This window comes from Cuculus canorus, chromosome 2, assembly GCF_017976375.1.
Source record: "Cuculus canorus isolate bCucCan1 chromosome 2, bCucCan1.pri, whole genome shotgun sequence".
NCBI classification, from domain to species: domain Eukaryota; kingdom Metazoa; phylum Chordata; class Aves; order Cuculiformes; family Cuculidae; genus Cuculus; species Cuculus canorus.
In genome coordinates, this window is record NC_071402.1 from 27,857,920 (window position 1) to 27,884,277 (window position 26,358).

Below are 26,358 nucleotides of genomic sequence, written 5' to 3' on the forward strand. Positions count from 1 at the left end.
ATTGAATTGTAGTATGAACCAATTAATTCTCATTTATTCTTTCTGTTAGAAGAGGACTGACTATCATTTGCTTTAGTGTTTACCTCTCCTGTTTCGAAACCAAGGCCATGTAAATCAAATTCCACTCCCTTGCTTTGACTCAAATGCTGACCATTCTAGGTGGCTAATAGCCAGACATTTTAGTAGCCCAATTGTTTTCATGTTTTTCAGTGACATTCTTTGCATTAAATGTGTGTTCCTAAATAAACACTTCTATTATCTTGTAGTTAAAATCCAGACTCCTGCTGTACGAAACAATGAAGTTATTCTCCCATTACTGTGCTCATCTTGTTTAGGTTTGTGTTTTATTTTCCTTGTTTGCCTTTTTTTTTTTTTTTTTTGTTTTAGAGCTTTTGAGGCACTTGCCAAATTATAGCACTCCATATAGTTGCTTGGCTGTAACTTCTCATAAATCAAAAAACAATCCTGCAGAAAAAAAGTGGGAAGATTTACAAATCCTGATAGCTTATCAGCTGGAGAATAGGGACTTGACAGATCTAGTACTATAGATTCAAAGATTGTGCAATAACATTTCTAAAGTTCCTGTTACACAATGACGGTACAATTCAAGAGAAGATATTTAGGAAACTTCTTCAGTGTCAAGTCACACATACGCCACAGGCACTCCATCCTGTAACAGAGCTGTGATCTGGCCCAGTGTCAGGGCGTGCATCTCTCAGGTTGTCTCAAGCTTCAATATCTTCATGCTACCTTGTTTGTGAAGGCATTTCTTCCCCTCTGCAGACAGGAAGCACAGAGCAGCCCTTACAGCTCTTCAGGCTCATGGAAAGCCCAGACATCTTCAGAGTTTCTGTGGTTGATTATCTTTTCTCTATCAACGCCAACTGCTGTTTTCCTTTTCTGACACAGAATTGGAATCTGATATAAATTCCCTTTTCCGTTTTTTGTTCAAAGAACTGTGGTTCTTCACAAAAAGCAAGAACCTTGTGTTTTCTTGATTCCTAAAGAAGAGCTAGAACTACTCCCAAGAACTGTATTGCCCCAATGTTTACCCCCGGAAGACCCTCCCTCAGCTATGGGTGTGGGCTTTTCTTCAGGGTTTCCTGTCAGTGCAGCCTGTCAGGCACCTGTTACACACCGCAGCGCAGCCCGCACCTCCACAGGCTACATCTTCCATAGTCTTCCAGTGTTATCTGTACCTTAGTCCCTTCCACCACAGAGATGTCAGCCTCCTAATAATTTATCTTTCCATAAATACTAATTTCGTTGTGTTATGGAGAACACAAATAACTGTCAGTCTTATTGCTTTCCTGGGAAATCAACTTGCAACATGTGAGGCAGAGCAAATTTCATTCACAATACTACTTTTATGCTTTAAACCCTCATAACTACAGCATTTGCCAAGGATCAAATCTTTATTTAAAGACTTTAGCATCTGTAGCCTGCTTTGGATATTTGACAATAACTTAAATGTATTATTTATCAGGAGTGAAACATCAACAAACACATTAACATTTCTGAGATTCCGATCTCCACAGAGAGTTTCGATAACATTATTCACATTTATGACCTTGCATCTGACTATTGCTTTCCTTCTGTCCAGAAAGAAAGAAAAAAAAAGGCTTCTGTGTCATACCCAGAAAGTTAATAAATTCATGCAAAAACAGATTTTGGCGAAAAAAAAAAAAAGAAGAAAACAAGAGAAAAAGAAAAAGTTTCTCAGCTCAGAGTTCTCTATGGGAATGGTCTTAGGCCGTGGCCTTTATTACACTACCTGCAGTGCCTGCTGTCTGTTACTACCTGAGATGCCACCTCAGGTGTCTCAAACCTCTTAGAAACTTTGGTACAGTAAGGAAAAACTTCAGAGAATGGTACACTGCTGTCTTGATGTGACACAGCTTGGTGCCAAGCATCACTTTGAACTCTGCAAAGGCAAAGACTATCACGTTTAGTTTGGCAATGATTTGTAGAATTTGTATTCTTTTTGTGCCCTGATACAGTCTGTGACCACAGCTCTGTCGTTAATCAGTGCTTTGTAAGACATGGTGTTTCCATGTCTTTTCCATACAATTGTTGAGCAGGATCAAAATGGGGCTATACTGTAACAGAGGTATGTGTTTTGTGTGTGAAGAATACATGGGTGTGTTCTGAGCTGAGCGAGCTAGACTACACCTTAGGTCTTCTTTCCTCTTCATGCTTTGCGATTGCAATACTTAAATGATTTTAGTGCTCAAAAGCTGTGGCTTCCAAAAAGAAAAAAACGCACCTTTAATATCTTCACATTTACCTTAATTTAGTGCACTTTTATTGTTCATACTTTGTACCAAAAGAAAACCCCACTGAAAGGAAAGTGCCACGGTAGATGACATTGAAATGTAAATGGGAGGTTTCACAGGACCCCTGTCAGCAACCACTATTTTGGAGATGCATTAAATTACAGTCCTGCAAATGACCTTACAATGTGGAGAGGGAATGAAGAGAAGTCTAAGTAGCAACAATTGCCTTCTTCTCTATTCCATTTCTCTTTCTGTGGGCCGACATCAAAAAAAGACAATAATGCTAGAAGTTACAGGGACCTACACAAGATAAAATCACCTTAATTGGCATTAATTGAATAGAAAAGATGAAACTCGAATTAGAAACAATGTATGTTATATTAAGATATACTTACAGAAAGGAAGTATGAGTTACCAAAGAGGATAATAATCAGTACCATATATCAGTGAAAAATATTGTGGCTGGAGCAGCTGTTTTTATGATCTGGGTTGGAAGGCTAATGTTTTGGGGTTTTTTTACAAACAGTTATTGCCTCTTCCATTTCAGGAGACTAAGAATAAGAACTAGTTGCACATTCCCATGTGCCATACTGAAAAACTTAATGTGCAAGAGACTGATCCGTTCTTAACTGCCGTTTTCTTTCGTGGCAAATACTGGTGTGTCCACTTGTCCAGTTCATGCACCTGTGCTGAGTGTTGTGCAACCACTACCTATGTGATTTGAAGACCTGGCAGTGAACACTGAAGGCTCTCTGTGTGCTCAGTAGGGGACCTGCAAGTTACCTTTGCCAGCAGGAACTGGTGAGGCCTGGAGGGTTGGGCAGGGGCTCAAAGGGTTGTGTAAGCATCAATAGTTTTTAATTTCTCCTTGCAAATTCCTTAAATAAGTTTCACTGTTGAAAAAATCAGTATGATTCAAGAGGTCACACTTTGATACTTCTGGGCAAACAAGAGACACTATGAGAAGGTGAAGTATTTTCCCTGAATATACACTAGCTGGAACATGACTCAGGTCCTTACAATGTTCCATGGCAGGTTTTTCTGCTGGAAAGAAAAAGTATTTCAGGTACAATGGCATAATTTGTTTGTTGAAAACACCTCTTCTGCAAAAGGGTGATCAATGTGGGATACTGTCAAATGAGAATTTCTGATAGAATTAAAATGACTTTAATGTTTGTTTTTCCCCTTTTGATACAATGTGCATGCTGAGAATTACTCATTAAAATAGTTTAATACTATACTGACTTAAGGCATGTCACTAGTTTGAATTATGTATTTTTTTTTACTTTGGCTAAGAATTTAGTTATAGTACACCATGTCTTCTACTTCCTACCTTGGGTTTTGAGACTTGAAAACATCTGGTCTGTCTTTTGTTATATTTATCAATCTATTTCTTAGGATTGTGACTAGACGTAATGCTTTTTATTACAATTTTGCAATTAATCTAATGTTTAGCACTTATTTTCTAATAAATGTTCATACGCTGCTTTACAGTTTCAAAGCGTTACTCATTATTAACAAACAGATTTTTTAAAAAAAATTCCTGTAGAACCGAGTGGTTTATAAAATAAGTACAAATTAACAGACATCAAACTGATGAATAATGCAATGGTTAGTGTTTTAGTATAACTGAATACATGGGGTGAACGTCAGATAAAAATTGCTCCAGATAGGAAATGTCAAGGCACAACTCTCAATGTCAAGGCAACTCTATTTATTCTTGGCTGCTGTAGGTTCCATGTCTATGTCCAGGTCCGACAGAGCACAGTAGAAAAGCATCTGAACATACTTTGTTGTTTTAGCTGTAATACATAGCAAAAATGTGTAGCTGAGACAAAGTTACAATATATCTTAGACAAATATATGGATTTTGAGGATTTGAAAGCACCACACAAATACTAGGAAAATCTTAAAACATTTGAGTCAATTGCATTAAGCACATGTCTTAAATAGCTAAAGGCAAAAGGAACTCAATAGATAAACAGAAAATATCCTTTAATCAGACTTTCATTGACATTTTCATTGAATTGTCAGATTGATAACCAAGTTCAAACTGAATAAAAATATTAAAGTTTTGCCTTTCAAGACTGCCTGAATTTGAGGAGTGGAAACTACCCTTCAGGCCAAAAAATCATTATTTCATCATTTACAAAACTACATGGACTTCTCTGACTCAGATATTCTATTCCTTGGACAGAGAGTGAAACTATTATGCCATGGTATTTCTACTTTCCAGGGAATCAGAACACATGCATTTAGTTTTCACAGGCCTACATGACTTTTATTGAGCCAACCCATTGAAATGGCTCTACACTACCAATGTCAGATGATGACATTGTATCCAAATATTGGACTGTTTTGTTCAGGTGTGCATGGTTTTGTCTCCAAGACCATGTGATGATGCAAATGATCTCAGGCATGGGCATTTACAAAAGCATGGCAAAATTCCATAAAGAAAAAAGGAAAAATATTCTTTTTTTCTTCTGATAAAGCATCCAAGATTTCGGCACACAGGCAGAGAAAGGATGATATTTCTTACCAGAGAGCCACTGTAGAAATTTAGGTCGTTTTTCAACTGGCAGATAGACTCCCACATAATATGCAGGAATGCCTGAGAGGGCAATACCAATGCCAATAAGGGAATTGATTGTGTCACTGTAGAGAGGAACTATGATGAGGAAAAGTGAACATAAGCAGTATACTATAGGGAAGATGAGGTTAAGCTGTGGAGATGAAAAGAAAAAAAAAGTTTTCACTATTTATTAAAAGATACAGTAAATATTGTAAAAATGTCAGGCTTTGCAGATTAAAATTAGACAAGTAATAAATAAAAATGTAGCTGTTGACCATGTGACTACTATGTACTGAATCCTTTGACTGCTTACAGTCACTACAATTTGCTAGCCTCTTGAGTGTGCTCCTGAGAGCCTCTTATCTGTTACATTTTATCTGAATATTTTATCATTTCCAGCGCTGCACAAGCTCAATTTCCTTCCACATTAGTAAGAGATCAATCCTTGAAAGCAGTACTTTAAAATTGAGCATTAATTGTTAGTTTCCCCTCTAATTTCAACTGCAAATTTTTAATTGTAAGTTCGATTGAGAAGTAACTCAGCTAGACTTTCCATTACTGTATTGATGCTACAGTATTAACTGACTGAGGTACAACCATTTTGCCTGGGCACTTACCAAATATCGTATGACAAATAAGGAAAGTTTCAATAACTTCTTTATGTATTTATTTTTCATTAAAATATTTTTTACTGGCTGTAGTAATGAGCCTTCTCAAGAGTCCAGGAATATTGAATATTATTTGAATGTTTTCTGAAACTCCCGAGGGTTTACTGATATAAATATTCCTTTCTCCTTATAAAGCTCTAAAATGTAAGTTGATGGAAACCAACTGCTACATTTCAGTAAGGGAGAAAGTATGTGTGGAGTTGTGACTTCAACTAAGCTGGGAAGTGCTGATAGAAATTAAATGATCATTACCTACGATCTGATTGTAATCCTTGATTTAGTAGAGTCAAAGGTAAAACTGCCAATAAGGCAAGACTTAATCCTTAACTTCCACATATTTTGAGGGAAAGTCTGGAAATGAAGTGTGAACGTGCTTTAGGAAAATTTGTTCTTGAAGACTGCAAGGTATTCTAGCAGTAGGTGCTTAAGATAATTTACCCCTTTGTTTGAACCGTGTTTTTTAAAGTCAGGATATTATACTTAAGTGGGAAAAAAAAGAGCTGGTAAAATTAGAGCAGAGGTTAGGACACATGAGTGACAAGGAAGAAATATTTAGATAGGGTGTTAATGTGGATTTCTATAACTTTTACTGCATCACTGCAGAGCTGATATGCAGCTCATGGAGCCAACAGAGTGCAGGAAAATGGGAGCCAGCTCATGGGTTTGTGTGGCTGGTGGAAGCTGTGGGTTTTTGTCTCTACTTCCTGGATAATCACAGGATTAAAACTAGAAAAAAGTTGTAGGTGCGCTTTGTTTCTGTGCAGTTTCCCTCTCCTAGCTGATAGTCAGATACTCTTCTGCAATCAGTCATCAAATGCAAATTTTACTGTGTGTGACCACTATGTAGTGGGAGGGAACACTCAAAATATATCTGATTATTTCAGATATTTTATTATTCTGCATGAACAGATTTTGGGCCATTTATGGGCTTTGGAGGGATTTTGCTGAATTTGTTAAGTTATGTAAGTTTGATCAGTGTGTGAACCTCTTTGGAGGCTCCATCACTAGATCTGCTCAGGTCCATTGTGATCAATACATAATGGGGTTGTTCTAGGATGAGCTAAGAACCCCAGGCATTTATTTATTCCTTATTTATTTTGAAATACAGTATTTATGAGGTTGAATGAAAGGAAAAAGAAGTGATAAATATCTTTTCAACCTCACAGCAAAAGTACCTGAACTGATAATCTTGTGTTTTGCTTCTTCATTTCTTATCTTATATGTTGAAAGGATGGTCTGTAACATAACTAGTAATGTTATGGTTGTAGAATTAAGGATCACATAAACACATGCATTAGCTGGCTTTTAGGGATTGTTTCTTCTCTTGTTTACTTACTTTAATAGGCCGTGGCCTATGCGGCTGAGTGTATCTCATATATATTAGTCCTGCGATAGACAGACCCACAAAGAGCCAGTAGTTGAAGCAGTAGTAATTAATAAGGAGGAAAACATCTTCCACAAGGAGATAGAGACAAGTCATTAAGCCCTAGAGATAAGAAAGACAGACATTTTACTGTGAAAGTAAAACATGTCTTATAAAATAAAAAGGTAGTACAGTTATAAAAAGGCTTGTTGCCTACATATTTGTCTGGACATAGGAGATCAGGCCCTTGCAAGAAGGATACACTTAAACTCTGACAAATCTGCAAATACACTGTGTGATACATAACTCTTTCTTAAACATAGCAGTAAGACCGTCACATCTGGCTGAAGAGGTGCTGGGTTCCTGAAGTTATGTGTCAGCACCAGCAGGAAAAGGAATCATAGAATCATAGAGTGACTAGGTTGGAAGGGACCCACTGGGTCATCGAGTCCAACCTTTTTTTTTTTTTTTAATTTATTTATTAATTAAATTCAGAGCTCTGTTCCAGAGAAATAAAGTGGCTTTAATACCTCTTCTGGGGTAAAAATATGCCGCTTTTTGAGCTTTTGCATCACCCGGATTTGGGGTTAAGAACCCGGCTTTAGGATCTGGAGAGGAAATGCTCCTAAGTAGGCCAGGTGAGGAGCCACAGACTCTGCTGTGCTGTGGAGAAGGCTGTGGTTTACTCTGCTGTTCTGGTTGGCCTCAGTTTGAAAGCAAACTTCTAGCTTAGTTTTACTTTTGAAAGCTTTCATAGTTCACTCATGAGACCACTAGAACAAATTCTGTGGTGTGCTCTACTGTCTGCATGGAAAGATCTAAAATAGTAGGAATTAAATGTCTGTTTTAACAGACGAGCTGAGTGAAATTGCACTGTGGAAAACATGAATGCTTGTGTATTAAGAGAGTATATCTCCTCTTACTGGTGCAAACAGAAGCCATCTGAGAAGAGTATTCATAATTACATCGTAAATGTTAGAAATTATTTGATGTTAAACAGGACCAATATGATAATCTATTCATAAGCCATATGTAACATAGGGCAATGAAAGACATCAAAAAAACCTCCAAGTTCAAATAAACAGCAGTGAAATGCTTTTGAATGATTCCACATTCTCTGTTGATGGATATCATCCCTCCTACCTTAATCTGTTAGATTTATGGATTATTTATTAAGATCACCTGCACTTAATCTATACTTTATGGTCTTGTGGCACAAGGGTAATTTGTATAGTGACAGCAGGAAAAAAAGTGAAAATGGCCACAGGCATCAAATGGTAGGTACTTAATTTTAAGTGCTTTCTTGCTCCTGTTATAGTTAGAGTCCTAGAAAGCAGCCTGTGGCAGGATCTAAGAGATGTTCCTGCCATATTATTCTCCAGTGACGCTCTGGAAATTCATGTAAGGCTTAAACAATTCCCATCTATACTGTTACATATTAAGCCATTCTCTGTTTTGTAAGTAATGCTGTTGCACTTACTCCTCACTAGTCTTATTCAGAGAGCATATGTGAATCAAGGCGTTCTCCCTCCACTGAAAAAAAAAACAAGACACCCTCTGCCCCCAATGTGTTTTAAAAATTGTAGGTCTTTGAGGAAGATATCTCTCTAGTGCAGGAGAAGCCCAGGTGAAATATTGAGCAGAGGTGAGGTGTTGACACTTCCCATGTTCAAACCCATGGCTGCCCCAGCTGGGCAGGTGTCTGGGCTCTCACTTACATTGAAGAGGAGAGCAGGGACTGGTGTGAAGCGCTTTACATGAATCAAGCTCAGACTGTCAGGTAGGTGTCCTTCCCTAGCCCCAACATAAAAAAGCCTGAAAAAAAGAATAAGAAAACTCAACCAAACAGGGAACCAACGAATAGCTTGTTGCTTTCTGACAAAGGCAGCGTTAATTCTTATATTACTTTATTGTAAATGCTGCTTTCTTCTGAAGTGGCTTTGGTTTATCAGTTTATGCTGATCATAAAACACTGAAGACTATAATAATCCTTCCATCATAAATAAACAATTTGACATGGCAAAAATTAACTGTGATGCTTTTATTATATAGTAGTAAATAATGTGGATTAATGATAAATTATTCTTTTTCAATTATTTAAAATAAACCTTCTATTTCATACCTAGATGCTGCAATTATTGATGAGTTTAAGCCACTATAGCAAGACATGGCCACTGATACAGGAATTATCCACTTAGCGTGACTAAGGGTTTCACCGCCAAACGTCTGTAACAGAAAAAGAAAATAATAGTGAGGCTTGTTACATTAAGCATATAAACAATTCTGAAAAACTCTCATGAAAACACACCAATATAATGTCATAACCCATGCTTTCCTATAAAACCCAATAATGATCTAAGAAATTAGAATTTGGAAAAACTGATCAGTACCAAAATAAAAATGACAGATACATTAAAAAAAGATTTTAAAATAGTACTTTGTTTGTCTGGCCCTGGTGAAAGCATCTTCTACAGCAAAGTACTGTTAGGAGTATGTTTCACAGTATATAAGAGGATTTCCCAAGATCAGATTTATTGGACATGGACTTCTTACTTTATATGCACCTTCTAATATACAAAGTTTATAACAAAGGAAAAACCTTCAGCATGGAAATATTTCTATTGATTTACCAAGGAGTATGCTATCTGAGATTCTGCTGTAGTGCCATCCATACAGTAACTTTTGGATTAGTTATTTTATACAACTTACCACAGCTACAGCATCACTTGTGAGGAGAGCTGACATGTCCAAAACTACATAGTACGCTATATTAGTCAGCAAGTAAATAACTGTCACAATAGGCATTGAAATTGCAATAGAAAGAGGTAGATTTCTGCAAAAGAAAAATGGCAAATTTATTTCATGTGGTTTAAATAACAACATTTAAATAGATTGTTCCTAAATTTAAGCATTTGTGAATGGATACCTCCATCACTTTTTTGTAATCAATCATTTTCTTACCTTGGTATTACAAAGTAAAGAGCAGCCATGTGTGGAACAACTCCATTAAACAGCTTAGTTGGCTGCTTGTGGGTCTTCACAGATTTTAGAGTAAAAACATACATCTATACTGCAAATTTCACATACTATCTTCTATATGAAGCAATTAAAAGAGTAATTAAGCAATGGGATGCATGCTTAGCAGTTTTCTTGAGTGTAGCATTTTTTTCCTGACTCATAACCTATGTATGTCTCAAGACAAGGAGAGCAATATTAGTCTGAGTAGGTGAGCTCACTTCTCTTACAGGGTGATTATCACTACAGAAAGGAGGAGATGGTATTCCCAGTGCTACTGTGGACTTTTTTATTTTTACCTAACCTTTCACCTCTAGTAAAAGTGAAAAATTTGCCTATAAACAGTAAAGCTGAAGATCACATGATAAAACAGTAATAAACATGGCACACCCTTACTCTATTGGTGCAAAATAAAGCAACTGTTCAATCTGACTGAAAAGCAATAGGGAATTTTAGAGGGCTAGATAGACCCACACTTTTTCCTGACTTCAGCAGTGATTTGTTCTCCTCCTTTAAAAATTCTAGCCTGAAGTGTAAAGTGTATAATACATATATGCAGACAAGTGATTAATTAGTGTGATACAGTTGGTGAGAGAGGAAGATAATCAGGAAGAGTTCTCACACATTACTTCTTTGGAAAAGAAGAAGCTTTTTGCAGAAGAACAGTTTGACTAACTTCCAATCAGAAACAAATACAGAGCGGCTTGTCCTGCCATCATTTGTCTTACCAGGACGCTCTTCAGTGATTCAAAGGAAAAGCACGTGTTTACCTTTCAGGATTCTGCATTTCCTCAGTGACATAATTGAGTGTGTCCCATCCTGAGTAGGAAAAGAGGGCAGAGTAGAGAGCCAGTGCGATCATCCCTGGGTCTGTTGCTGAGCCCTCAAATGGAGCTCTGAGGTTTTCTGTTTCTCCTGTAGAAACGTCAGGTACCAATTGCCTGTTACATTTCAGGGATTACGATGTGGAAGGACACTATACTAAAAGTCTCAACTAACCGAAAGGAAAGGAATCCCCACTGCATCCAGGTTTTATTACTGTTTCTAAAAGTGCACAGCTTATATTTTCACTTGACAAGGAGGAAAGTTTCAGTCTGACCTTCATACAACTGCACTTGAACAGGGGAACAGCAGAAGACATTTTCTGTGTTTATTATTTGGATACGACTTGTGTAATTCTACCAGAATCCAGAGCATCTCCTCTCCTGGCATTGTTGTCTGGCCTACAGAAGGAGAGAGCTGTGCTGAGGTCGTGCTATGCCCTGTCAGCCAGGCAGAGTTAGTTGGGAAACACAATTTCAATTCCCGAATCTGTCTCATATTTCTTCTTCATATCTGTGCTTTTGTTTTCACCAGATGAATTAGTGACCGCTGGAGGGAGAACTCCTGGAAGCATAGTTCTCAGTGGGATGCTCTGCCCTGCAAAAGTGTTCCCCAAAATTAAGAGGAGACTTGAAAATCTTTCCTTTCAAAATTCTCCTTTATTTTACGTCAATTTGTTGAGACAAAAACCTGCAGAATGCTGCAAAATAGATGAAACATCAACGGAACTATGTGAACTCTTCTGGAAAGGGGAAGAAAGCCCTTACTGAGTTTGCAGAAGGAAAGTCAACTCTCTAATATAAATGTAAGTGGGTTAAGTATTAAGGAAGACAGAAACATGCTGAAGACTCTGTTAGGAAAGAAAGTAATCTGTTGTAAGATGAAACAACTTCACTCTGTGGTTAAACTAAGAAGTTTATAGATCCCACAAAAGCAATTCAGTCCGTAGCAGTAACTACAAGGAGACTGTGTGAACTGAAGAAGGTGAAGCTATGAGATGTACACACACTTTGAGGAAGAAAATTGTTGAAGGAAAAATAAAATAAAAAAAAAGGACTGAGAAAAGCTGTTTTTACTAAAGGCAGCTCATATTCAAAGTCAGATATTTCCACAGTGTTTTAAAACACTAAGTGTATCTGAGCACATTAGAAGGAATACAGCAGGGCTAAAACATTGCAACTGTTCTTTAAAACAGCTGCTCAGTTTAAAAGAGTGCATTGACCTGATCACAGCTTCCTCCAGAAGTCTGTATCATTCCTTCTGCCAGTCCTTTCTGCAGTTAAGTGCTCAGTTCTACTTAAACAAAGCAGACACGAGACCTTTATTACCACTAAAAGCTCTCAGCATTTTGCTTTCCTCACAATAATGTTTCCTTTCCCCTTTTACCCTCCCTGACCCCACGGAGCAGTGCACAGGAACTGATGTAGGCTCTATGGATGCAAAAGCAGAGTGAATGGTCCCTGGGCCAAACTGCACTGCAGCAGCTGCATGCCAGTGAGCGGGTTGGGAGTTTTGAAGGTGGCAATTTGACAGCAGAGGTAAATTTGTGACTGGGAGGAGAGGGCAAGGCTGTTATAGGGGCAACATCATGGACTCACACCTTTTTTATAACAAAACTGCAGCAGCTTGTTTTATGTGGGGAACTACTCATTCATGCAACTGTGGCCTTTAAGCACCGGTTTTCTTCTGCATCTTCACATTCCTGCCCTTAGGACTGGGTTCATTTGTTCTATGTTCTTTAGACTTGAACAAACCAGTGACAACTGATGTGCATGGATGATGGCTGAACAAAATGTTTTCTTAAAGTCTGGTGTAGCTTTACAGTGTAACAGCTGATGTAAGTGCAGCCAAGGAAGGGACAAGATCAGCAAATATGGAAAAGCAAGCATATGCTCATTGGGTTTTATAAGCCAGTTTCACAGGAGAAAAAGACAATTCCTAAACTGAAGAGGGAAAACCATCTTTATTTTAAATTAATAAAGATACAATGACTATTTAGGAATTTAATGGGAAACGAAAATGAAAAAACCTTAGTAACTATGCAACAGAGCTAGAGCTGGAAGAGACTTCATTGTCCCAGAGTCCCAAATTAATGAAATTAAACGTATTGTCATATGCAAAGATCCGGGGTAGTGCCAGAATAAACTAGTCTCCAGCCTTTCAGTGTATTCATTCAGTCCAGTTTCTGCTGATACGAGGTGGCTCATTTGTCCTGTGATGCCTTATGATACCACAGAGACTGACGAGACTGCAGTATTGCAGTCTTCTCCCTTGTTTCTGCGATCAAGCACACCCTCTCACCAGCAAGGGAAAGGACGAGTTCCTCCCTCTCCAATCCTGTCCTCTCACAGAGTGCTGTGGCAGCTCTCTGCCATGGGCAGGGCTGGGAGAGCCAGCAGTGAAACTGATGGGAAGGATGTGTCAGGCAATTTCTGCTGCGTTTTCCTGTCATAGGACGAGTAGCAATGCTGTTCTGTAACAAGCATGAGTCAGAGACACTTAGACTGACTTTAAACTAGTTAGCACTAAACTGTCCCTGCCCATCGCAGGTGGGTTGTAACTAGATAATCTTTAAGGTTCCTTTCAACCCAAATTATTCTATAATTCTATGATGTTAATTCAGCTGCTATCTGGTATTCAGCTCAAGCAATGCAGAACTTGTAGAAGAATAATTAAACTCCCATTGCTTAACAAGCTATAAAATTCCCCTGATCTCCCTACAGGGGACTGTTTATTCTAGAATAACTAAACACTTTACATATGTAAGTCTTAAGGAGTCTGGACTTCCGGAACAGATCTTGAAACTCATATATGAGTTTTTAAGAATTTAAGTAAAAGAAAAATATTCTTACCTTTACCGATTTTGTAAAGGCCAACAGATATAACCAAGATAAGAGCCATAACTTTTGCATATGTGAAAATGTCTTGTACACGGGTTCCCCACTTCACGTTGACACAATTAATAAATGTTAAGGAACCTGTAGAGAAAAAGAATATGTATGAGAGGAGCACTGATGCTTTACATCACATAAACCGCATTTCAAATACATCCTTCCAGATGTCACCACTCTTTCAAGAAATAGAACAAAATAAAATTTCACCATTTCAGGACCACCCAGATTTATTAAAATGAGTGAAATACCTGATTTAAAAGTTACACAATAGTTTTTCTTTGGAGAACACTCTTCATGATAGTAGGTAAGACAAAATACATCAGATTTATGGGTATAAACTGGAGAGGGGCAGATTTAGACTGGACATTAGGAAGAATTTCTTCACCATGAGAGTGGTGAGACATTGGAACAGGTTGCCAAGGGAAGTTGTGGATGCCCCATTCCTGGAGGTGTTCAAGGCCAGGTTGGATGGGGCCATGGGCAGCCTGATTCAGTGGGATGTCCCTGCCCATGGCAGGGGGAGCAAAACTGGATGATCTTTAAGGTCCATTCCAACCCTAACTATTCTATGATTTTGAATTTCAGGACTAACTCCTGCTCCTTTTAAAAAATTTTTACATTTTATTAAAGCCGGCAGAGTCACTCACATGCGGAAGGTGGGATTTCTCAAAATCTTTTATTTGTGCAGAAGTCTTTCCTGAAGTTCTCTCTGCTGGCTTGGGCTCTAGTCTATGTACAGAGTAAGACAAGGCTCTGCACCAAAAAGTTAGTGAATTGAGCCAGGTCAGCATGCTGTTACTCTGTGCACATGGCTTGGGAACTGTGCCATTCAAACTTTGACCCAAGTCTGAAGATTACAGGAGTACTTGATTACAGAGTTCTCTCAAGCTTCAGTTTAAATAGAATCTAATAACAAAGTTGAGTGGTTGAAGACAGTGGGTGGGATCAATTAATTCTCCTTTCCTTCTTCTACCATATTCTTTGCATTCATTTTTGTTACAGAAGTTAGGCTCCAAAGAGTGGCCTAAGTGCTGTGAGGAGCGCTGCTGCTTGGCTGATGGCAGGTCCAGCCAGGGGCTGAGCCACATGCCCATCTTCTCTTGCTCTAGCACACACACACACCGCGTAATGGACAACTTATCTCTCTTGCAGCTCCATAATTCAAACCAGAAGTAGACGAGAAAAGGAGAGGGTATACATGATGTGAAGACCAGCTGCTGGAGAAGACAGCAGGCTGAATGCCACGTGGGCAGTACAATGCACTCTCAAGAATGCATCAGAATGGACTTTTTTCTTCTCTAGCAGTCTTGTTGGTTTTTCTTTCTGTTTCTTTGACCTGACTATAACCCAAACTTCAGTTTTGAAATTAAGAAAAAGGGGTTTGTAACGCTTAAAATGAAAACCATTTAGAAACTTTTCTATATAGTAAAGAAATTAGCATCCAACCACAGATGCTTACAAAACTTCTTGCCTTCATTATCATGAACAACTCGTCATATTTGACAGTGTCTTATCAGCTGTCAAGGTAATATTAAATCTATTTACAGAATTGGAACCTGATTTCCCTTACTATTTCCTATTAATGTACTAATGTTGTGCAATGGGGACAGAATTTTGGGTTTATTCTGGCATTAAAAAAACCTCAAAAGGTATTAAATGATTGTTCATGCTCAGTGTCAGCTTTGAATATAATTTCGAACAGGACTGTAAATGACTTCTCTAAACGTTGCTCAAGTAAATGTAGCAGATACATTGATATATGATTTTATGCTCTATAGTTTAAAAAATCTCATTCTTAAAAGTACCACAGTATATATAAGTAACTGTTAGAATTATAGGTCTATGTCTTGAAAATTGTAAAGTAAGTGTTGACTGAAGTTTTTATTACTGAATGTTCAGAATTCACTTGTGATGCTTTTAAGTGCTATTTGAAATACTGCAAAGGATGTATTTACTGCATGTGTTTATGACACATGACATCTATCATGTGCTGCAAACTCTACTTAAACTCAAGGCAATGGGATCTTGCCATGGAACTCCCTGTAAATTCTACTAAACATATAGATTTAAGCAAGTTCTCTCTGCTACGTTGATGAACTGCCAATTAAACCCATGTTCCTGTGCCCTACAAAAATTATTTAAGGTAGTAATGAAACTACTACCTGACACTGCCAAATTGCATATCACAGTTAATATAATAAAATGTAATTTTCCCCAGGAATCTAGGCTTTTATTCAAAATGCTTGTTATAAACTTAGTCAGTGGTGAGGCAACTAATTTAATGTATGGGAAAGCAGCAGCTGCCAGAAACACCTGGGGCATCAGCTCAGAAGTTAGAGGAACTAGAATACGCAGCAGCTGATTCAGATGAAGACTGAATCAAGAATAAGTAAGAAAATGAGGGCTTAGAGAAATGTCAGCATTTGAAGGCTGCTTCTCTTAAGCATTAGGATGTCATGAGATGCATCTCATGATCCCCAAAACACTGGAGAAAGAAATTCTGATCTAATAAATAACTGCTTTCTGATCTAATAAATAACTGAGTAGAGAATTTCAGTTGATCATTTCTTTTGGAATAGGTTAGTTCTGAGTGGTCATGATGGTCTCAAGGTGTATGTTGGAGCCTTTTTTCAGAAGTGAATTTCCTCTGCACCACAGTGCAAGAGTCAGTATACTTGCAGTCACGACAAAGTCAACTCTGCAGAGTATATGATTACACTATACAGTTTTTCTAGAGACAATACTCGTGTTAGCCAGAGTATTTTTAATTCTGGAAGAATTTTTAGATTTTTGTTCATCTTTTATGATTTGCAAGAAATAGAAGATACAGAGTATAGGGCAAATGTGGGCTATGAATCAGGGCAATGATCTGTAGAGATATAAGTTTCTTTAATCAGCAGTCATAGTTTCTGCTGGCCAAATTGTTGTAATTCTTCTCTCTCTTCTAATAAACTCAGCCTCAAATAAAATCCATCTGAATAAAAGATTATTCTTAACAACGTGTTTTAGAGAGGCAGTAATTAATTTCACAAAAGGTGAAGGAATAGAAATTGAGAAAAAACTCTCTGGATACCTACAATTATAATTCTTAACTTCTAGGAACCATAAGTTTACTTACAAATACAGGCAGCTGCGATCAACCTGACTGCATCATAGGGTGGCTCACAATGAGGAAAAATTGGTTGAACAATATAGTTAGCAAATGTGATTGCTATCACTGCTTGCGTTGTTGGTTCGATAATTAGCAAGGAAGACCACAGTCTGATGAAGGCCACAAAGGCACCAAATGCTTCCAGGATGTAGGCATAACTAGCTCCAGATTTAACGATGGACGTTCCCAATTCAGCGTAGCACAAAGCTCCGAACAGCGAAAACATCCCACCAAGTGCCCAGAGGACTAGAGAGAGTCCATAGGAAGCACTGTACATTAAAACACCTCTGGGTGACACAAATATCCCAGAGCCAATCATATTTCCTACAATTAAAGAAACTCCATTTAGTAAAGTGATTTCTTTTTTCATCTGCATTTTTTCACTTGTGTCTTCCGTATCGTCCACTTCAGCTTTTCCATGTTTAGTTTTGGATTTTTTATTGCAGCATATTCGCCAGGGGGCTGGCATCTTCAACTATCAGTACCTGAAAACAGGAAGAGGGAATATCTTTTGTAACACACGTGGCATCACAGACATGGAGAATATAGTTTGCTTATAAGGCATAGATATTGCAAAGAACAATTATTTTGCCTGGTTTTATCTTGTAGTCCAGGAACCACATACATATGTGTGTGTGTGTACCTGTTCTGTACCTCTTTAATGGATACATGTGAGCCTACAGTCCTTGGTTATACATTGTGAAGCTTTCATGAACTCCAGGTTTACTTTTATTATTAATCTGGAATTGTTATTGTATATTATGTTATTGAAGCTGTCTTCAGGAAGAAAGAGACATTGTAACCCTGGAAATATGTTCTAACACAGCTGGAGTGTCCCCCACAGGTATACCTTTTCCTAAGCTTTGCTTTCATCCCAGGAAGATCTCTACTAAATTATTATTTGTTTCATCAAATCACATCCATCTGAAAATTGCTGAGGAACACAAGAGAAAAGAGAGAAAAAGATACCCACACCCTCCAGCCTCAGAAGGTTAATGTCAGTATGAAGATAAAGAAGAGAGCTTTAACTGTTACTAGAGACGAGATTGCTGTCTCAGTAAATAATGTGGCTTGCTTAGTTATTAACCTCACTTGACTTCTGAGTAAAAGCCACAAGCGTGCAGAGGGATTGGGTTTTGAACACCCTGTTCCTGGAACTCTTTTGTATATGGGAGTCCAACAAAACATGTCAGTAAAAGCTTCCCACTCCTGTGCTTGCAGGGCAGGATCCAAGCAGGCTGGGAGCTGGGAAAAACAACATTAACTGCGTAGCTGTGAGGATGAATCAGCCCTGTGCACACATCGCACACCCTTCTGGGGCTGATGTCCTCAGGGATGGGGAAGGCAAATGTAGCAGCTGGGACTGCAGCGACTGTCTGTGTTCTTGGGTCCTGCTGACTCATAACAATGCTTAATTGGAACAATGACTTTTTTAGGTGCCTGTCTCAAAAGAAATTAGTTTAATCTTCCCTTCCTGTCTCCTAAGACACTCTACGAGAATTTCAAAGAGAACTTCCTCAGAATCCTATGAACTAAAGCCAAGCTTTCCATGTAGAACAAAACTCCTCCACGCAACACTGCCCAAAAACATTCGATCACAAATTTATACTGTTAAAACATGGGTCAATAGCCAGTTTAAAACAAACAACCTGCCCTCCACAAACTTCCCAAAAGATTTGCTTTCCTTTGTAATGCATGTCTGTTCTTGCGGCCCTGATTAATTTATAATGATGTGGGTTTTTCTATCTTTTTTTGGTGCAGCTCAGTTTCCTAGTTGATCAAATAACTAATGAGGCTTGATAAGGATTAAAGATTAAAAGATATGAAACCCTCTTTAAAGATTAAATGCTTTTCTCAGCCCAATGGCACTTTCTCTAACTGTGGGAACAGTGGAGTGAAGTTAAATATTTTTCCTTGCCACAGGTGTTCAAGCATGACTGCTGAGTCTCCCATCTTTTGCTGACCTTCTCTTCACATGCAAGTAACTCTTGATTTTCACTTTGTCCCTCTAAGAGTAAAAACCACCACTTTGATATGGGAAAGGAATTTCAGGTATCCAATACACCAGTCATATATCTTAAAATTCCTGATAAACATTCCCAGTTTCCTGACACTAACACATTTTTTCTAATTCTATGAAAGAACGGAGGCAAAAAAGGTCACCTGCCATCCTACTTCCACTTAAATATCAGCTAATACTTCCAGAACCTCCTGTCTTTATTTCTCCTTTCCATGGCTGTGAGAAACATTTGCAGTAACCCATTTGCAGTACCTGATTGCAGCTGTCTGGAGATCCCATCAGGACAGCAGCATGCTAGAAATTTGGGCAGAACTCTGTATTACTACTTCAGCAGCAGAGCTGGTTTAAAATCCACTTATGCTTTTTGTACTTGGCCTGGTGTTTTGTGGTTTTTTTCTTTTTAATTTTTTTTTAAATGTGGGTCATTGAGAATTCTGTTTCTGAGCCAAAATGTACACACATTTAAGAGGGTGCTACTTTAAATGTAGCTGTTCTTGAGATTATATGAACATGGAGCAATGCAAGTAGTAATCAAAACAATGGCTATTAGTTTTCCTGAAATGAAGTCTCACTGATAAATAAGATAAAGTTATTTTCCTGTGAAGTAGGATAGATAATGCAATTGGTAGGTTGTCACTAGGACAGGTAACTAGTGTATATTATATGAAACCTGAACTTTGATGTCAAATCAGGATGATCCAGTAGCTAAGGTGAATTTGAGCATTTAAACTAGCAAAGCTACTTGAGTCTAGTAGAACTTTTACAATCTGTAGCTTCCGTAAGAGTGCAAAGGTAAAGATTAAATTATTTTCTTCAGTAACACAATGTTTTGCGTATTTTTTTTCTTCTCTCTTGTGCTAACAAAAGATTATTTCAGATCTCTAATGTGTAACCAGAGCTGTGTAGGGAAATACTTCTTTCATAAATAAGTGACTGTGGAGGAAACCATTTTGAAAGAAAAACAATCAGAAGAAGAAACAGTTCAAACTTTTGTACTTTGAGACATATTACATTAACAAAACTTTTAACTAGACCCTGAATTAAGTCCGCAAATAGGTATAGCCTGGGAATCACAGGAGAAGAGATTCAGTTTCCATAACCAACATGTGTAACTTAACTACAGTGAAGCTATCACGATCTATATCAGCTGAAATTCTGCAAGAAAGTAGTAACGTGAGAACAAAATGTTTTAAACAGATTCTGTTTGTCCCTGCCCTCTCCCCCCCAGCCAACAGTAACATTCCCACTAGCTTTGAAAGTGCACTGATTTCATTCAGTGAGGTAACAATGTTGAAGTTGTTACTGATTTCTTTATTCATGATATGTCTTCCTTAAATTAAAAAAATGTTTGACTGAGGCAGGACTTAGGCAGTTCTCAGCAAAGTCTTCATGCTATTAAGAAAATCAGTGGAATAGAGAAATAGTCTTCCGTACTGATCTTACTGTATAACACCAAAAGGAGAAGAATTTTCTATCAAATGTGTGAAGTATTTACTGCAGTTGTAATCCAGGCTATGATGAAAACAATTTGAGGATGTGCTTAATATCTGTTGCCATGGTCTAAAACTTTCCCTCATTTATAGCTTCTAGTTTGTTCCTACTGAACCTGGCCTGTAGTCCTGCCCTGCTGTTATCACTGTCACTACATCCTCATGCTACTACCTCCCCTTTCTGGAACCATCACTGCTCCTTCTGCCTTGAACTGGTGTGCCAAAAAGCTTAAGCTAAGAAGCTTAGCTGTTCAAACATGACTCTGTTCTCTTTCACCTGGGAATCATTGTAGGCTGCATTTTGAGGATAACCATAATCTCAGTGAGAGCCAGTACTAAGGTCTGTCTTGGATAGGGGTTACAAAACTGTAACGTCTTATGAACTGCTTTCTGTCCAGAGGGACAGAGCTGCTTCTATTTGTTAGCTTTTGATTCAAGAAATAGAATCATAGACTTATAGAATCATCAGGTTGGAAAAGACCTCTTAGATCATCGAATCCAACCATTCCTATCTGCCACTAAACCATGTCCCGGAGCACCATATCTACCCGTCTTTTAAATACCTCCAAGGATGGTGACTCAACCACCTCCCTGGGCAGCCTCTGCCAGTGCCCAATGACCCTTTCTATGAAAATTTTTTTTCTGGTGTCCAGCCTGAACCTCCCATGGTGGAGCTTCAGGCCATTCCCTCTTGTCCTGTCCCCTGTCACTTGGGAGAAGAGGCCAGCTCCCTCCTCCCTGCAACCTCCTTTCAGGTAGTTGTAGAGAGCAATAAGGTCTCCCTCAGCCTCCTCTTCTCAAGGCTAAACAACCCCAGCTCTCTCAGCCGCTCCTCATAAGACTTGTTCTCCAGCCCCTTCACCAGCTTCGTTGCTCTTCTCTGGACACACTCCAGAGCCTCAACATCCTTCTTATAGCGAGGGGCCCAGAACTGAACACAGGATTCCAGGTATGGTCTCACCAGTGGCGAGTACAGGGGCAGAATAACCTCCCTGGACCTGCTGGTGATGCCGTTTCTGCTACAAGCCAAGATGCCATTGGCCTTCTTGGCCACCTGGGTACACTGCTGGCTCATGTTCAGTTGGCTGTCAATCAACACCCCCAGGTCCCTCTCCTTCAGGCAGCTTTTTAGCCACTCTTCCCCCAGTCTGTTGCTGCACAGGGTTGTTGTGCCCCAAGTGCAGGGCCCGGCATTTGCCCTTGTTAAACCTCATCCCATTGGTCTTAGCCCAGCGGTCCAGCCTGTTCAGATCCCTGTGGAGCCTCCCTGCCCTCCAGCAGATTGACACTTCCTCCCAGCTTAATGTCATCTGCAAACTTACTAAGGGTACGTTCAATGCCTCCGTCCTCATCATTGATAAAGATATTGAACAGGACTGGACCCAGCACTGAGCCCTGGGGGACACCACTTGTAACTGGCCTCCAGAGGGAGTTAACTTGATTTACCACCTCCCTTTGGGCCTGGGCATTCAACCAGTTTTCCACCCAGGAGAGTGTGAGCCTGTCCAGGCCAGAAGCAGACAGTTTCCTAAGCAGGATGCTATGAGAAATTGTGTCAAAGGCTTTACTGAAGTCCAAGAAAACTACGTCCACAGCCTTTCCCTCACCCAGTAGGTGGGTAACTTTGTCATAGAAGGCAATCAGGTTAGTTTGGCAAGATCTGCCTTTCATGAACCCGTGTTGACTGGGCCTGATCACCCGGTTCTCTTGCATGTGCTTCATGATAGCACTCAAGATCACCTGTTCCATGACTTTCCCCAGCACTGAGGTCAGACTGACAGGCCTGTAGTTTGCTGGATCCTCCCTCCGACCCTTCTTGAAGATGGGTATAACATCAGCCAGCCTCCAGTCCAGTGGAACTTCCCCAGTCAGCCAGGACTGCTGGAAGATGATAGAAAGGGGGTTGGCAAGCATGTCCACCAGCTCCCTCAATACTCTTTGGTGGATCCCATCCAGCCTCATAGACTTGTGAGTGTCTAATTGGCCAAGCAAGTCTCTCACCACCTCCTCTTGGATCATGGGAGCTTTATTCTGCTCCTCTAACTCCTACATATTTACACACAGGGAACAACTTTCCTTACTATTAAAGACTGAGGCAAAGAAGGCATTAAGTACCTCAGCCTTGTCGTCATCCTTTGTCACAGTTGTTGCCTTTGCATCTAATAAAGACTGAATATTCTCCCTGGTCCTTCTTTTACTATTAATGTATCTATAGAAAGATTTTTTATTATCTTTCACTGACTTGGCCAGTCTGAGCTCTAGTTGGTCTTTAGCCCAATGCTATACTAATAGTAATAAATATACTACTAATAATAAATACTAGTAAATAAATCAGGGGATCTCTCTTAGAGATAAAATATTCACTTCAGCAGATTCCCTTGGAAACTGAAGGTATTTAGAAAGTCATCCCCTATCAAAGATATTGGAACATGCTGGATATTAGATTTACTCCTTAATCTTTGAAGGTCTTTTCTTTAGGTGATTTAGGTGTCTACTGCCACATACTTTCTCAATAATGAAAGTCTGCTATGCCATCAATGAATATAGCAAAGTCAAAACAGGCAATAAAACTGATAAAACCCTATTATTTTCTAGTTTCTAGTAAGAAAGTGAATGATATCAAGGATGACATTAAAAAACCCTCACATTTTAATTATGTTCCAGTAAGAAAGTGAATGATATCAAGGATGACATTAAAAAACCCTCACATTTTAATTATGTTCGTATTAGAAATCAATATATTTGCACAAAGACATTTTAAAAATCATGAGAAATCTCTTATTTCCTCCAAGTACACTCTAGATATTTTTTTTCTGCATGTAGCTGATTGACCAAGAAAATTTAAAAAAAAACCCCTGACTATATACATTTATATTAATGGCTACTGGAACATGAAATCAGATGAGCCAGCAGCTTTCAACATGACCAAAAATGTGTAGATCAAACTTCAAAACACAGTCCCTCAGCATGAGAATAAACAGGTCTTAAAGGAGTATTCACTGCAGATTATGCATTGACTGTTTTCCAGTGTGAAGAGAGATCAAGGAAACAAAACAAGATTATGCATTATGAAGGAACAGCATAAAATAAAACAATCTTGCAATAATAATAAAAAACGACGACAACAAATCCACCGATTTCCTCTGAAGAAAGCATATCCTACTCAGTAGGAAAGAAGCAGATTTCCTTTGATTTTTTAAGTCTATGTTTATAAAAATATTCTGTGAATTAATGCTTCACATGATCCAATCACATTACTGTGGTCAGAGGCGGGTTTTCCCATAGGAGGGACTTGTTCCACCCCAAAATATTCCCACCCCAAAACAAATCACAGAGGATATTTGAGATGGAAGCTCCTGTAGTCCAAATCTAAGAAGGGTATTAAAAAGGGAAGGCAGTAGCTTACCAAAAAGTAGGTGATACGCTTGCTTCCTTTAGCAAAAAGTCTACTGTAACTGAATAGTGACTCTCTGGCTGCTGCTCTAAATAAGCACACATCTGTTTCACCAGGGTGGTAAGTTACCACTAGTATGAACAGCCTCTTGTCTCTCTTACTGTATAACATTCCCTTTAGCTTCTATTTTTATTACAGTAGCATGCATACTAAAACCTCAACTGAGGTCATTAGCAAGCAGAAGCAGGCAGCTTAAATAGCAGCTGCTTTCTACTCCTTAGAAAATTGTGACAGAGATAAGACAAAAGGAAGATTGAAAGGAAAAAAAAATCCTTCATCCATGTTGTACTGAAATCAAGAACAACACTTTCCCAGATGTGAAACAAATGCAGTCTAATTCCTCTTTGTTAATTTAGAAAGCTACTTATGGCATAACTTGCCAAAACAGGAAGATTTTCAGAGTGGGGAGACTAGCAAAGAGTGGCAGTTAACTGAAAATCACAGGCATTACTTAATTTCAAATAACCTAATGTTCTTCTGTTTACTTTTTTCCGATATATTTTCTTTTAAATTTAATCTACTCATTGTTAAGTATTTATTATGTCACTTATTTTTGTTAAACAGAGACTTACATATCTGTGGCTTTTCTAATAATTTATGATGATGTGTGATACACAAAACAGACTGATCTGGCGTTAAGATCTTATATTAATTAAATTAGCTTTTAAAAAATCTGAGATAAAAATTAAGCAAAGGGAAAAACTACTTACCCAATATATCCAGCTTTGTCTTCTGAAACAATATGTTGCCCTGTCTATGAGGAACTTTTGAATAGCCAGTATGATATCCAGCACAATATCTACCAAAACCAGTAAACATGCAGAAAATATTCGGGGCAGAGCAAAAGAGTTAATCAATGCAAGAGCACTAACTTGGGTTTTGGTTTTTTTTTCCATGAATGACAAGGCCAATAGTAAAGCAGGAGAGTTGCATCATGTTGCATGCTCTGTACCCATAGTGATCCAAACAAATCATAAAAACAACCTAAATCTTTCTATCATAAATTGGTGCTCCTCCTATTTCTTCCTTTTAAAGTAACATCTTATAAAAACATGCTTTCTTTGATTGATTGAGACAGGCCTACAGTTAATATTTACACAGAAGTGGCTGTGTTTTTTTAAAACACAATCCAAGCAGGTATATGGCATGTATTTAGAATAAACAGCCTCCAAGTTGTTTTATTTTTATCTATGAAGGACAGTTATTTATCCATTAGAGCTCTCTAGTTCTGCCTGAAAAGATTGCACAATTTCAGCTGCCTGAGTCTGTGGTTAAATAGACCAGGAAATTTTTTGGCAATAGAATTTTTTTGCAGGGATGTTTGTCTCTGCTGGAAAAGCAGAGGCTTTGCGCCACATTCTTTAATTGGGGCCTCTGTAATCTCAAAATCTTTTTCTTCTGTCAGGGCAGTGTTTTCAAACTATAGCCTAAAAATCAGAATTCTAATTTTCAGGAATGTATAATTACTTTCACTTTGAAATGTGAACTTGAATTTGGCCCATGTCCGATTTGGGCCACCAAAGTGGTGTTTTGATTGTCTGCTACACTGAGGAACTCTGTCATCAGACAGTTGTCCCCTCTAAGAGCTGGAGAGCATGTTCATATATTCCTCTTCTAAGCCAGTTTCAGCCCTTTGTTTTAGTTATGTAGAGGCTGCATGTTGGAACATGAAGCAAAACATTTTCTGTGTTAATGCTTCCATATTACTATTGCTCTGATCCCAGTGTTTGTGTCCTACTCAACGTTTCACACAAATCTACAGTAACAGCATATAAATCAGTGTTGAACAACCATAAAGCATGCAGTGTGCATGAAAAATATTTCATTCTTAAACATGACATTTCTGAGAACAGAAAATCTTAGTTCCTTTGCAAAGGAAGGTTACACTTATCTTGCATTTTAACTAAGCATGATAGGTAACATAAAGAAGTTAATGTGACTTACTTTATAACATATGTTTCTCATTCACTTTACAGTCTTGCAGAATTTGACTAGCACTTCTGCAGTGAGGATTCTCCTCTGCCAACTTACAATTCTTCTGTGTGTTATAGCTATACACACACACACGCATTTGCTTATGGAAAAGCAAACTGAAGTACTCTTGCCTTAATACGCCTGTAACATTTTCTAGTTTCTTGCCTACACTTCCATTACTGCTTAGGAAGGCTTTTCATACCTTGATCTCAAAACAAGAGTACTCCAATAATTTCTAGAGCCCACTTCATTCATACCATTGCCCAGCAAACAGCTCAGCTACACCACTGCCAAGTCCTCTGCTTCCTCCTGTTCCTTACCTCTGTCCCTCTGCATCTTAGTGCTCAGCCAGCGCAGGCTCTTATAGTCCTTGTCTACAACAGATGCACTTAAAATTAACCCTGATAGAAAAAAAATCACCAAACACCCTCTGCTATTGGCTACCAGAGTCTGAATGACAAAAGCCACCATTTGTTTTGTCTTGGTAAAATCAAATCTTTACTTATTTTCTCATGAAGTTGTTGCAGGATAGACCAATAGAGCACAGACCACATCAAGGAACCTGTACTAATCACGTTAACTCAAGATGTGGGAGCAGAACATGAGCATCAGCAAAGTACTGCACATACAGCAGTGAACTCCGTAGCTGGTCAGTGTGT

General features: G+C 38.5%; 1 protein-coding gene across 5 annotated transcripts; it reads right to left on the reverse strand.

Annotated features, from left to right (window-relative positions):
* Nucleotides 1-430: 430 nt before the first annotated feature.
* Nucleotides 431-25,434, reverse strand: LOC104056756 (Y+L amino acid transporter 2). 5 transcript variants are annotated; one of them, XM_054057694.1, is made up of 11 exons: nucleotides 24,436-25,429; nucleotides 22,012-22,152; nucleotides 16,729-17,246; nucleotides 13,569-13,694; nucleotides 10,665-10,809; nucleotides 9,589-9,712; nucleotides 9,002-9,105; nucleotides 8,598-8,694; nucleotides 6,853-7,002; nucleotides 4,816-4,999; nucleotides 435-4,078 (listed from the first exon to the last, which is right to left on the reverse strand). In XM_054057694.1, the coding sequence occupies exons 3-11, from the start codon at nucleotides 17,228-17,230 to the stop codon at nucleotides 3,987-3,989; spliced, it is 1,524 nt and encodes a 507-aa protein (XP_053913669.1). In that variant the 5' UTR covers nucleotides 17,231-17,246; nucleotides 22,012-22,152; nucleotides 24,436-25,429; the 3' UTR covers nucleotides 435-3,986. The 5 variants fall into 5 exon arrangements, with proteins under 5 accessions (XP_053913672.1, XP_053913671.1, XP_053913669.1 ...); XM_054057696.1 differs by lacking the exon at nucleotides 22,012-22,152 and having other exon boundaries at nucleotides 432-4,078; nucleotides 10,665-10,713; nucleotides 24,436-25,434; XM_054057695.1 differs by lacking the exons at nucleotides 22,012-22,152; nucleotides 24,436-25,429 and adding an exon at nucleotides 23,678-24,359.
* Nucleotides 25,435-26,358: the final 924 nt, after the last annotated feature.

Bases quoted from the DNA above. Each gene is read 5' to 3' on its own strand.
- LOC104056756 (XM_054057694.1), bottom strand. From the start codon at position 17,230: ATGCCAGCCCCCTGGCGAATATGCTGCAATAAAAAATCCAAAACTAAA. The intron at 9,713-10,664 runs GTAAACACGTGC...TTTCTTTTGCAG, and splicing joins GAAATGCAGAATCCTGAAAG to AAATCTACCTCTTTCTATTG. The intron at 5,000-6,852 runs GTAAGTAAACAA...TCATCTCCACAG, and splicing joins ATAGGCCACGGCCTATTAAA to CTTAACCTCATCTTCCCTAT.